At 41.7% G+C, this 14,145-nt stretch overlaps 1 protein-coding gene across 2 annotated transcripts; it reads right to left on the bottom strand.

Annotated features, from left to right (window-relative positions):
- Window positions 1-427: 427 nt before the first annotated feature.
- Window positions 428-13,817, bottom strand: prdm2b (PR domain containing 2, with ZNF domain b). 2 transcript variants are annotated; one of them, XM_034138795.1, is made up of 9 exons: window positions 13,744-13,817; window positions 12,234-12,296; window positions 12,024-12,141; window positions 11,183-11,286; window positions 10,762-10,914; window positions 9,522-9,648; window positions 7,263-7,367; window positions 2,608-7,088; window positions 428-2,113 (listed from the first exon to the last, which is right to left on the bottom strand). In XM_034138795.1, the coding sequence occupies exons 3-9, from the start codon at window positions 12,136-12,138 to the stop codon at window positions 2,096-2,098; spliced, it is 5,103 nt and encodes a 1,700-aa protein (XP_033994686.1). In that variant the 5' UTR covers window positions 12,139-12,141; window positions 12,234-12,296; window positions 13,744-13,817; the 3' UTR covers window positions 428-2,095. The 2 variants fall into 2 exon arrangements, with proteins under 2 accessions (XP_033994686.1, XP_033994687.1); XM_034138796.1 differs by lacking the exons at window positions 9,522-9,648; window positions 10,762-10,914; window positions 11,183-11,286; ... (1 more) ...; window positions 12,234-12,296; window positions 13,744-13,817 and adding an exon at window positions 9,093-9,495.
- Between the last annotated feature and the right edge of the window lie 328 nt (window positions 13,818-14,145).

Here is a 14,145-nt window from a genome sequence, read left to right as displayed (position 1 = left end):
ACGGAAAAAATAAGAAACTAAAATTCCTCTTTCATATCCCAGAAGAACCCTGACAGGCTGTAAATTGAGAAGACAATCAGCAAATGTAATCTGGTAAAACTTTATTATAGCCGCAGAGGCAGCTCCATCTATTATATTAAAATAAAAGAAGACTCAGTGATTAAATAGCCCTTAGGTGTCCGAGCCAGTTAATCATATTCTGAACAGTAATCCTTAATTTTTACACAACCAGTAAACTACATCATAATAATGTACACACTATCATTAACTTCAAAACTCCTTTAACAAAGAGTATGGACATTTAATGAGTGGAATTGGAACTGGATCAATGTTAGAAGACAATTCATACCCATTCAATTTCCATCTGCTTGGATTCAATCTCTTGCAGATTTAGGTATATGTAACAAAAACAATTGAAACCTTTACACAAATTGAAAAACCTTTTTTTATTATATCAATTACAGCAATGTTTTACTTGAGGTCATTCGGGATTGTTGTCTTTGTTCATCCTTAAATACATAATCTTGATGCTGAAAGGCAAACTTGAAGATTTCTCGTGGAAATATAAATTAGCTTCAAATCATATTGTTCAATTAACTTTTTCCATAACATGCTACAAGCGGTTAAGCACTGGCTGTGTGTCTGCCATCTCTGTGGTACTGATTATGAATATGGAAAAGGGTGAGCAATTGTGGTGACTACAGGAGAATATAAATCAAAAATATAAAGCATTTGATTGGTACAGAATTACCAAATAGATTAACTCACAATGATGACTTTGTCCTAAAATGAATGAAGGTTTAGTTACATTACGGTGACACGTCTCTTGTAAAGAAAACAACACATGAAACAACTTTTCACACGTCCAACGGACAAACAAAAGAATAAAAACACGGCTGCATTCAACGTATTTGAGGATTTGAGTTTTCGTGCATATGGCATACAAAAAGTTGTTTGTGTAATTTCTTGTGTAAAATTATTACAGGGGCCAAAAACTTCGAGATTCGATTGCTGTTCAAGTTGTATTTGAATTCAGATTAATGATTTGAACCAATTTGGTGCAAATTACCAGGGTCTGCAAAGTGCAACAGACCTGAATACATTCCATTATTCACGTTTAAGTAAGCCAATCGTATTGATCCAGCTAGACATTTTGGCAGGTTGTTTTAAAGTGCTGTGAGAAACACTGAGCTCAATGAGTGATATTAAAAAGTTATTTTCAAGAAGGACAATATTTTAAAGGAAACTACAACACAATTCCCATCATTTTACAACTGGAATTAACTGCCAACGTCAGATAAACAAGAGTATGAGAAGGCAAGTAAAAACATGAGACAAACTTGAGATTTATCCAAAGGAATAGCTGTCAGGCCACACATCCAACTATAATCATACACATACTTACCACACACATATACAGTGTTCCTGAGGACCAATTGTTGCAGTGATTAACTGCCATTTTCATTTTTGTTTCCCAAACAAAATATGCCAATAAAGATATAATCTACATATAATGACTACAGAAATTTAAATCAAAACATACATACTTTGCAAATCATGTATAAACTGAAGTAGGTGCCCATAGGGAGAGACATGGAAATTGGCTTAATCTAGTTTATACTCTATTCTGCACATGCATTAAGAGACTCTGGAAGCATCCAAAAATCTAAACAACAAAAAGGGGAAAATACAGAACGAAAGAATAAACAAGTTTCCCCAACCCTAACTGATACATGATTGCCATTTGCAATATATCAGCTTCCCAACATAACGGAGCCCTAATTTTACTGTTTTGGGTCAAGTTATGACACGTATTGTATATATTAACTCATTGTCATTTACAGTTTATTTTTCCTTTTTTTGCAAGGCTGGCTAAAATTGAGGCTCAGTTCAGTTCAGAAGATCGGTGGAAGATAAAGAGTTCCCTCCTTAAATCCAGCAAAGGCAGTTAAGAGAAGCAGACTTCACTTGCTATGAGTGAAAAAGCCCACCACAGAGGTCTCCCTCAGTGCTGTCAGTGCCGTGATTAGTCCAGAGCGTTGCCTGAGAGGTGAGCACCAGTGACCCAGGAAGAGCTTCAAAGTGTCCACAGAGCTCACTTCATCAGCACCTCCTGCAACACAACACAAGAACAAGTTGATCAACAAAGAGCTATGTAAAGTTGCAATGATAGTACAGACTATCACAGAAAGAAAAGATACAAAATGTATGACACATGGCACGTAAACATGCTTTCATAATTTGTTCATAAATTCAAGTGTGAAGATTACAGCTTGACAGGTGAAAAAACATGTTGCACTTTTTTCTGTTAAAAAAATGTATTTATTAAAACGTTTCAGTACGGGACTTTAATCAGGCATAACCAAAGTTTAATTTCCAAATATGAACCCATGAGGAACTACTTTATCCACGTGTTTATCTGAAAACAGCACCAATAACCTATTTATTTTTATACTCTGTTTTTGTTAAAGAATTACAGAATGTTGACAAACTGAGCAGGAGATTTTGCATTTAGAAAATGTGGTGATCGTGATTATTTTGGTAGACAAACTATGTTTTTTGTTGTTGTTGGTTTTTAAAATGTCAAAGAAATGTGCGATGTCTCACCTGAGTCTCTTTTGGCTCTTGAATTGGTGGCTCTTCTGCTTTCGCCTCAGCAGAAGGAGCCGTGTTGACCATCTGTCTCCTGGTGACCGGACCCCCTACTCTCGTTCGAAGGGAGAACCGCTCCTCTTTCTTCGGCTGTGGTGGAGATTTGGCCTCTGATAATCTCTTGGGTGCTGCCTCTTTGCCCATGCGCTGCATCCTCATGGCTGGCCGTTGTGGCGCTGCTTCGCTGGGAGTGTCTGGGTCTGAGGGGGTGGGAGGTAGAGACTGAGCTTCACTTTTTTTTGTTTTCTTGCTGGCAGAAAGTGGCACTGGGAAGGAGGCAGGCCTCTTTAGTTTGCTCAGCGCAGCCGCCGGTTTTGCCTTGCTTGTCTGAGAGGGTTCGGGGTCCGCTGCCACTGAGCTACGGGCTCTGGTCTTTCCCAGAGGTTTGGGCTCCAGCTCTGCCTGCGGTATTTCACAGTCTGAAGCTTTCTTTCTAAGATTCATGTTTTTATCAACCGCAGACACTGGCTCCTTTTTCACCTCAGCTAGACCTTTCTTGCCTCTTTTAACAACGGGCTTCATGGGACAGCTGACTGCCATATGTTTATTGAGACTTGCAGGATAAGTAAACTCCCGACTGCAGTGGGGGCAAACATTAGAGGCCTGCTCTTCTTCAACCTTAACAATAGCCTTCTTTGCAGTAGTGGCAGCTTTGTTTTTCTGTGAAATTGCCTTCTGGACCAGCTGGTTTTTCTTCTTACTGAGCGCACTCATTTTTGTTTTACCATTATCTTGATTAAAGTTCAGTCTCTTTGGCTGACCCATCCTACGGAAAGGACTCTGGCCTGCGATGGCTGCTGAGGGCGACACCACTCCGTTGGGACTCTTTACTATTTGCTTGAGGGGGATGGGGTTTTTCTTGGGAGTGTAGCGTTTTTTATCACTGGCAGTGGCACAAGCCAAAATGTGCTTGTGCAGTTCGGGCATGTTGTCGAAGCTGTTGCCACACTTGGTGCAGCGTATGGCAGTGCTGAAAGTTTGTGGTATGTTGTGGGTGGTGAAGTTTGTGGCCGAGGCTACAGAGCCAGCATGGGAACGGCTATGATAAGGAAAGGGTGGGGGTTTATAACTGGGGTAGTGTTGGTTAATGCCGAGGCGAACATCTGGGCCTTTAGGCTTGCCTCCTTCTGAGGCCATGATCTTTATTGTAGTGTACAGCTCCTCATTGGGGTCCTCCGCCCCCTCATCTGCATGATTGCCATTAACATCGGGCTCTTCTTTTGCTACATCAGCATCACTGTGTGGAGCAGCTTCATTTGTTGTCTCTGGTGCTGGTGTTGAGGGACTGCTCTCCTCTTTGGCTCTGGATGGATCCGTGTAGTTCTGTGGCCTAAGCTTGCCGCTCTCCACAGTGGTGTGTGAACACATCTCGCTTGGATGCAGATCTTTTTGGTGCTGCTCGAGGTTAGAGAGAAATGCAAACTCCTTGGAACAAACAGAGCACACACAGATCCTGCCCACTCCGTGTAGTGCCGAGCGGTGAGCCAGCAGGGCCGGGGCGTCTTCAAACAGCTGCACACAGAATTCACACTTGAAGGGCCAATCAGCAGCGTGCTCCGTGATATGTCCACTGAGCTCCTTGATGGAGTTGAACGGCTCCTCGCAGACGTTACACACAAAAGTCTTGCAGTATGCCGAGTCAACCTTTTCTGCCTCCGAGGTTTTATCAGACGGTTTATTGGGAGCGGCAGAGTGAGGTGAAGAGTTGACTTCATCCTGAGGTGCGTGATTCATAACTGGCAGCTCATCTGTGCAGTGCTGAGGCTCTTCTTTTATCTTAATCTGAGGCAAGGCCTGTGAAACCAGTGATGGTGATGGATCATGTGAGGCAGGGGGAGGAGATGGTGAGGGAGATGTGGATTCTGGAGAAGCAGGAAGAGATTTCTCTGCTTCCGAGTCTTGGTTTTGGTTCATTTTGTTATTTAACAGACTGTTGCAAGTCAAAGAAACATCCTCCGTAGTGGACAGATCTTCTGAAGTCGACTCAGGAGGGCTTGATGCCGATGAACTATTGAGAGGATCTTTAAGTGGAGTGTTTGGGGAGTCCAGTGGCTTAGAGATATGGTTCTCTTCCTCTTCTTTGTTTTCTTCAGCAAACAAATTCTCCTCCGACTCTGACATGTCTTCATCTGATCTCGGAGACATTTTCGGTGAGAGGACAGGAAGAGGTCTCGCTGCAGGGGAGTCTAAAGGTTGAGAAAGAGGCGAGCTAGGCATAGCCGGTGGAGAAGGTATGGTAGGCAGTAGAGGTGGAGGCGGAGTAGGAGATGTCATACTGGAGTTGCCAGGGGAAGAGGGGTTCATGGTGACAGGGGTCAAAGAGGGTGGGGGGGGGTGGGGCGTTTCTAAAGCAACGTTTGGAGAGCGAGTGGGGAAACAGTTTAAATTGGGTATGGCTGAGGGGCCCTCCTCTCCTGGCAAAGGCAGACCTAAATACTCATTCATCAGCACTTTTTCAAGCATACTGGTGTTTGGCTTTCTCTTTTTTGTCGGGGGCTGTGGAGCTGGACTTCCCTTGGATTCAAGCTCAGCGTTGCTCTTCCGATGAAAGCTTAAATCCAGAGCTGAATCCCCCAGCACCTTCGTCGAGCTGTCCCTCCTCCTACTGACGGAGTTCGACAGATCCAAGGGCTGCTGATTACAAGAATTTCCACCGCTATTAGATGAGGTTTGGCCGTGCATATCGTTCTCAGTGAGGCTCAGGCTGTCTCCATCTTCCTTGTCCAGTAGAATCCCAGGAGGGGAGGCGCAGCGGCTCTCCACCTTTGGCACCTTGAGGGCGAATGAGCTCACCACCTCGGGTTTACAGCTCTCTGTTTTACATGCAGGACTAAGTTGTGGAGACGAAGGGGGAGAGGATGTTCTTCTTTTAAACCTGCCTGAAGCCCCTGGCAGCGGCGTCACCGACAGCGGGGAGGCCAGTCTATGGCTTTCTGTTATCAGGGTGAGGGTGGATTTCTGAATGTCTTGTGTCTGAAGGAGCTGTTTGAGCTTAGGTGATAGATACACGGTTTTCTCTCGTTGAAATGCTGATGAATCGGCAGCTTGTTGAAACAGACTACTCACTAGTAGGTTAGATGAGGACGATGTGGAGGAAGAGGAGGAGGATGAAGAGGCTGTGAACGTCGCTGATTCGGACTCCACTTTAAGGCTGGGAACAAATGGGGGCGTAGATGTTCTTCTTTTTGCTGCTGGCTGGCCGATGTTGGAGACATGCCTAGCGGCACTCGTTCTCCCCTCCATCTTTAGCGCCTGACTGATCTGATCAGGGCTGAGGATGACCGTGTCCAGACCAAACAGAGCTGCAGATCTGGAGTCCACCTCTATCACCTCGCAGCTGCTCACTGAACTGGTGGACACAATCTTGCCGTCAATGTAGAAGCTCAAATTCTCCGATATGTTTTTGGATATGTCAACTGCGTAATCATCCCTGTCTACCTCATCTTCTGTGTCCGCACTGGGCACGTAGACAGTCGGGGGGCTGGTGCTGGGGGACTCGTCAGGCTGCTGCCGTTTCTGCACTGAAGCCTCTTGAAGCAGCATGCCTTTCCTGCGAACTCCTTTAGGTAGCAGGTGCCTTTCATGTATTCTCCGTTGATGTCGGCGCATGTTGGTGTGTGTGCCAAATGCTTTATTGCAATACTTGCAGGGATGGAGCTCCTTTGACTCCCCATTTTCATCCAATATAAAGGGACGGTCAGCATAAGGCCCTATTTCCTTTCTCTGCATGTCAGCGTTGTGCAGAGGTACTCCAGTAAACTGGGACCCTATGGCTATATAGTGACTTGTTGGACTGGTGCAGTCCGGACTTGAACCATCAGTTTGCATCACAGGACTGAGTAAACTGGCTGTCCCTGCCAGAGAGCCCGGCTTTTTCTTAAGCCCACTCTCATGCCTCCTCTCATGCCGCCGCCGCCCCACCTGTGAGCCGAAGGATTTGCTGCAGTACCGGCACTTGAACATTTGCGATTGCTGATTAGTGATAGCATGGATGTGTATGTGACGCTCCAGACCCTGTCTGGTGGAGAAGTGACGCTCACAGTGCTGACAGGGATATGACTCACCCTCTAGGTCACCCTCAAGGTCGGGGTCGAGCTCAAGATCAGGATCCGGCTCTGGTTCTCTAGAATCTAACTTTCCCTGCGAGTAATTATGGCTTTCTTCAACACCAGTAAGTAAAGAGCCAGGAGGCTTATTTTGCATGGAAACAGCCACATGTGAATGCTGAGCAGTTTGCTGCTGCACTTCACCCGATCCTTCGTAACCATCAGCATCCTCCTCCTCTTCATCTTCTTCTTCCTCCCCATTTCCCCTGTCCGTCATCACTGCTGACATGTCCTCCACCTCCTTATGGTCAATGCTTGCCTTCGGATGGGTTGCCTGGGGTTTATGTGAGGGTGCTAAAGTTGATGGCCTCTCATCCTCCTCCTTCAGACCTGTAAACAATTGATCAGAAGTGTCAAGGTATGCTATTTCATCAAATCATTTCAGGAATGTCAGTTTACAGTTAACCATCTTCAAACAATAAGTAACCTCCTAAGACATGTTAAGTGAGAGAAGGTGAACAAATGTAAATATGCTCCTTATTTAGAAAAATAAAGTCAACTTACTTTTTTCCCCATCCCACATCTCCCTGACAGATGGTTTGGTTACTTTTGTTTTCTTGTCTCCACCCAAACCAGCCTGCCTGGCTGTATCCAGCAGCTTTTTTCTGGCTGCAAGCAAACACACACATTGCGTTGTATTAGACTTGGTCAAGAGCAAAGACATGAAAAGTGTAGACAACAATTATAAGTAAAAACTGACATTTTGTGTGTCTTTTGACATTTAACCTTGGTTTCCTTCTTCGGTATTCACTCGATGTGTTTGATTTGTGCTAATGTAATGGCTGAACTTTGTTCTATTTCATTACAAATGTGACGTTGACGCATACTCAACGCATATCAAGAATTAATAATTAATTCATGAATTACTATCACGAATACAGAGTGGCACTATTTCTAAAAAAGAAATTGATAAGTCAAAAGGAGCTTCTTATTTTTTTACCATTTTAAATAAACTGGCCCTCACCAGGTAAAATGAATTACCATGGCCGTATAACCAAGTTAAAAAAGCCCCCCTTTGTTATATAAAATCTCTGACTGTAGGCTCAGTATACCAGCCTAACCCACTAAACTCACTTTGAGGTGCACTTCTCTGGCTTACAAAGCCCAATTCATACCAGAGAAACACATGCTGCAGGTCAGTCATCTGACCAGCATGGTCACAGGCTTTCTGCTAAATCTACAGAGGCAACACAACTACCTTAACATGTTATACTGAGCTACCATTAAAAGGGCCCAAGCCTTTACTGTATTATAATCCACCAGGCACTGCACAAATTCACCAACTGAAATTATTAGGTAACATGAATTGTGTGTGATAGTCAGATGAAGCTAGGATAGGTAGGCTAACTTCATCACAGTTAACTTTAAGTACAGATGCGAGTGTCATTGGTGTGCTGGAGGTTGCATAAAAAGTACACAAAACACATTGAAAAGGCATGTACATTTAAAATAAAAACTCTGCCAACAGGCCTCATATTGAGTTTTCAACACTTTCTATGAGTTGACTGTTGTTTTGAATAATTAAACTAAACAGAAATAGTGTCTCTAAATAACATTTGCAAGCATTTAGCTGCATATTATCTATACAGTTTTCGCAGTATTGTCATATAATATTACCACATTTTGCAACAAACTACACAACACCATGCCACATATTGAAGACAGATAGTTTAACCCTGTATACAAGTCCAGCAGATACTCCAGATAAATATGTTCATCACTTTGTCCTCTAGTTCATGGTCCTGCATTGAATACCCCACATTATCCAAAACACCATGTCCAAAGTTCATTCTATTTTTTTTATTATTGTGACATAAAGCAGCCATGTTGACTTTGTCTTACAATTAGTTAATTGTATATGTTGCGTTTTTCAGTATTCATTAATATATTAGAAACAACATTTACTAAAAAGGACGAAGCACTGTTCGAGTGGCGTCATTAGTCTCAAGTGTTGTTTTGATGTTGCAAGTGTTGACGCTATCAAACAAAGCAAACACCGACCTATTATGAACCATTGTGTTAACCTGTATTTTCAACATATCGATTAAATGCACAGCTTTTTTAATAATAACTATAATTTACTCCACACAGTTTGCCATCTGTTCCTGTACACCGGGACATCCGTGTGTTCAGACATTAGCCCTTTAGCCTCATGCTAGCAGGCAACACCAAGTCTGACAACTCGATGAACTGGTTATTCTGGACCCAACACGACGTGAGAGGTAATTTTAAACACTCTCCACAACATATAACAGTTAAAGTATAGGTTGTTATCCAGTACATGCGGTTACATTAGCCTACAGTTGGATACATGCAGCAGGCTAGTTAGCTAACCTGCTAGGCCATCATCAAGTACAGAGGCTCGCCGATGGATGGCTTTCATGCTTTAGGAACTCAAGGAAGGTCACATCCTCGACAACGTCAGGACCCAGAGGAGGAGGAAAAGCTGCCGAAAAGTTGCCCAGGTGATCGTATAACTGCTAAAACTGTGTATTTTTTAGAAACGAGTTGGCTAATCGGTCGTTATTTAGAGCTACATTACATATAATGTCGGGTATGAAAGTAGACAGAGCCCCACACATCGCGTTAACGTTAGCTACCACTAGCCTTCCTTCATTCGTAGCTAAGCTAGCTCGCCTGTTACAACTTCGACTGGGCTGCAAGGAAATCAATTCGTGGCTAAGTTACTGTGGCATGTGATCGGCACACACGTAGGAGGTTAATGCCGAGCTGCATCTCGGTTAGAGTAAGTACAGGCCTCACCTCGCTTCGCCTTGGGTAAGTTGTTCCTGCTCAGACTGCTGGCTCTTTCTTCCTCCAGTGCAGCTGTTATCTCGGGGTTGTCTTCCACAGTGTACCACACCAGCAGCTCCTCTCCCGGCCCGATAGGCTGCAACAATGAGAGATGAGGTCGGCCACCAATCACAGCCCGGCTTGCTGAGAGGCAAGGGGGATATTAGGGCCACTGTGCATCTTATCTGTCTAGGGGGGCATGGGGATTTGACAGTGTTTTCACCATAGTCTGCATTGTGTATGTTTATGCTATTCTAGTAAACGTCTTTTTGTTGGGTCTATTGGTATTTTATAGCACATTCTAAATTATGTAGAATATGTTATATTGTGTATTCTTTGTGATGTATGGATTTTCTACTATATATGTTATATGTAGATATGCTGTTTATATTTATTTTATGATTGATATACTTTAATCCACTTTTTAAATATTTGAATGCCTGAACATATTGCTGCTGTAACAATATAATTTCCCAATTTTGCATGAATAAAGTATCTATCAATCTATCTATCTATATTATTTAATGGTGCTCATATATATTGATGGCACGTTAATTATAAAAAGGGATTAGACAACCGTAACTGCATTAACCACTTTTACATTAATCTTATTAGGTGTTAAACTACATACAACACATCAGAGGTAGTAACAATAACCATTCTTAAATGTACTTTTAACATAGAATTAACTGATGATCAATCACGTTTACTGATTAATAGTCATGCTAATGCTCGAATTATCATCGAGATCATAACATTAATTGACAAGTTATTTACTATCCAAATAATGTCTATAGATGCTTTACAAACTATTTATCAAGCATTTACCAAGGTATTTTAAACACAATTGCAACTTCATAACGGCCATTCAAATAATGTTTATATATGGTTTAAAAAACACTTATTAACCACTGACACATTATCATCCAATTATGTAATGTTTATATGCGTTATATATCCTATTATAGTACTTCTAATGTTTAAATAAGTAAATTATTAGGGAGAGAAATGTGTCATGATTTATGAGATGGAAAAAAATGCTATAGGGTGACAAAGAAATGGAATGCTAGTTTTTAAAATGACTTAGATTACAATAACAATCCAAACCAAGAATACCTTTCCTCCATCTGCGTATTCATTATATAATCCTCAATATGGCCCTGGTTGTAGGACCAGTAGGCTGTCCAGTATGGATGTCTTTTTCACCCACCCTCAAAACGTTGTAGTAAATGGCTTTGTTGATCTCCAGAGGGAAAAGATTCTGATCTTCAGTGGAGCGAGCCCAGTTGACGTATCGCAGCCAGTTCCCCTTCATGGGGTCTGTGGCGTCAACACACATCCATCCTCGCGCTGGGAAATAAACCTACAGGACATAGATACACAAACAATTTGATATAGCTCTGCAAAGACCTGGGTAGGAAGGATGTCATAGCAATGTAAGGGTTTCTTCAAGTTCCTTCAAAACATTAGTTCAAACTTTATTTGTTTGTATTAATTCATCATTCAGCGTTTACAGGTGACAAAAGTTTGTAAGAATGTAGTTGGGCTCGTTTTAGCTACGCAGTGACTACGTACATAATGGTGTAGGAGTTTTTTTGGGAACGAAGCCAACAGAACAGCCTGTAACATACCTCCCACATGTATACATTACTGGTCACCTGGGACCTTTTTTTCTTCTCTCCGACAAATGGGCCAAACTTCTTGCCTTTAGGGATTGCCCGAGTGGCCCAGACACCTGAAAATAAGAATAAAGAAACAATTTATATTTACATATATTGCTAAAGCACATGATAAATTATGTTGACATTTAATCAGTGTATGTACACATTAAGAGAGTGATTTAAGACTTAAGTAGAAATGGATCTCCAGGATTGGCAGGATAAAGTTTATGAAAACTAAAGACTAGAAACCCTACATTTAAATATGTACTTAATGTTTGACAGGAGATGAAGGTGAAGAGTATCATTTGTTTTTCAAGGTTTTGACAATGACGGAAACAAACTCATTTAATGTCACCACATACTTTGTCTCAACTGGGTATATGGTGTTAAAAATAATATGTAATGAATATACTTGGGCTTATGTAATTTATTATGTTTAACTTTCTGGCTTATATCACTTGGCAAATAGTATTCTTGTGTGTTTGTGACTTTTGTTTTTGCATGTGTGGCCTAACACGGCCTGGCCTGGTTGTTTACCAGGATTTCAGAGTAATATATCCAAATATGCTCCCTAAATTGTGTCTGAAAATACTAAAAGCCTTTTGACAGAACTAACATTCAAATTGACTTTTGTTTACACTCTCTCCATTTGTGTAAAAAGTTCATCATCATCCTCCTTTTCCGACACAGTCTGGTCTCACTGCGTTTCACTCATCTGCTGCTGGAAGTTATTTTCAAAGTTGTACATCATTGAAAAGCAGATGCACATCAACATTTTTGATAAAACGGTTGTTAGAGTTTTTGTACTCACCGACACGGTTTGGATTTATAGCGGAAGGTCCCAGATGCAAGCAGTCAGGTAAACCCTTCCACACATGAGCTGGAATTGTATCCAGACTTTCCACCACCCCTCCAGTACAAGCCATGGTCTGCAATGCCCACAAGAATGGTATGTTAATTAATGCTTTGCATCATAGATGATAATCTAATTTTATAGAATACAACAGGTAGATATTTTTACCTGTAAAGATAGGTTTCCACAAGACGGTGTGCAGTAAGTCTTACTGGAGTGTCATCACATAAACTGTAAGAAAAGTGTAAAGTTAGCAGTTAAAAGAGCAACAATGTTGGATTCATGCTATCAAATTGTATGTATTACAAAGGTGTATAACTGCAACCCTGTAAAGGCAACCTAAAAGTAAAAAACACTGAAAGTATAATTCACTGAAACATAAATGACACCAGAACAATATTTACTTTGACTTATTTTCATATAAGACCTGACAGCTGGTCCAGCAAACTGTAATGAGAGTTTTGGGAGGCTTTTTGGAACCACAACTTATTGAACATTTTGATTATGGATTAATCTTTAAAGTCATTTAAAAAGTAAAGTACATTTTTTAAAAAGGCAGAAAAATCCATTTTCAACTTATCAAATGCGGACATTTCCCTCTTTTTTCTCACATGTCTCCAAAATGCCTTTTTTCATAGAAAGCCCAAAAAACAAGAGGAGCTCAGCATCAGTTAGAAAGGGCCTAACATCATGATATTTTCAATAAAGCTGACAGCCGTCAAGATCTTTTAGATTTCTGCCTAATGCATATTGTAGAATTCGCTGTATGAAATGTTTTGTTTTTTTAGTGCAATTTAGTTTGAATTGATGTCTTTCTTTATTAAAGGATTCTTCTTCTTTTTTTGAATAAGTGATGATAGACTTTCAATTTACCCTGACACTGGCAAATAAATGGCTAAACAACTACCTGATTATCAGAAGATTCAATACATTTTGAAACTCTTGGTACATTTAGAAATACTCTTACTCTAATTGAAATACTAATGTTTCAAATGTTTCCACCTGCTCTACTTTAGTTACTTGATTTTGGTACCAAATGGCAGGAAAGCCAATTGTTCAGGAGCACAATAAACTGGCCCATGTGTTGAGGGGCTGGGCTCACACATCACACTGAATTCATGAATAAAAACAATATTCCACATACTTAAACAGCTTCGTTTGACTTTAGAGACGTAACTACTGATGTTAAATGATCTTAAAGAGCAAATAAAGCTGAGTAATCTAAGACAATAAACCTTATTGTCTTAGAATCGTGGTGCTCGAGCTTATGTAGGCCTAACACCCTCTTTAAACAAAGACAATAATGCATGGACTTTTACTGACCAGTTCATTTAAATTCATTAGATTTGTCTCTCTCTATAATCCACTGTTCCTGGAGTTGTGATGAGACATTTTTAAATCCCTCCAAGCTAAAGTTCAAGGAACACATGGAAAGATGTCGGCGTGGGCGTAAAGCAGATTTTAAAGCGTTTTGCCTCCGTGCATCAGAAAAAGTTGACTAAAACCTAAAAATGACCGGGTTTGTAAACCGTGCAGCGCCTGGAGGAGGATGCAGCTTATTGTTACCCTCCCCTCTCTTTCTCCTTCCCGATGCTGACCGGAGTACGGGCTTTTTTCTCCTTAAATGTTGCCTGTCAGAGGTTTTTGGGGGGGTTAGGCTGTTCACACGCACACTTACCTGCTTTAAGTAACCGGGGGCTTGTGATTTTTGTGCTCTACCTGCTTTCAAATTCAATCTGCTGAAAATGGCGGATGGAGGCATGAGTCGAAAGCATCTTCTGTAACTCGGATCGTACTGTGGTTGGGGAGAGGCAGCCTGTCAGAGCAGCTCTCACAGCGATGGGGCAATAATGTTCAGCCAGCAGAGGGCTTTGTAGACGACAAGGCTCCCCGGTGTCCTCTCCTGCAGGCAGTGGCTCCAGCCCTGTCCACAATGCAGCCTGAACGTGAAACCATGCCAATTAAGTACCTTGCTTAGATTCATCTGTGAGCATAATGGGCCTGAGGGCTGCTACCATCTGTGCATCTAGCTGAGACGAAGTCAACAAAAGCAGGCAAATTCAGGCTGGAAGGTATGGAA

The sequence above is a fragment of the Trematomus bernacchii genome, unplaced genomic scaffold (genome assembly GCF_902827165.1).
Source record: "Trematomus bernacchii unplaced genomic scaffold, fTreBer1.1, whole genome shotgun sequence".
Taxonomy (NCBI): Eukaryota; Metazoa; Chordata; class Actinopteri; order Perciformes; family Nototheniidae; genus Trematomus; species Trematomus bernacchii.
This window is presented reverse-complemented; position numbering and strand designations above follow the sequence as displayed.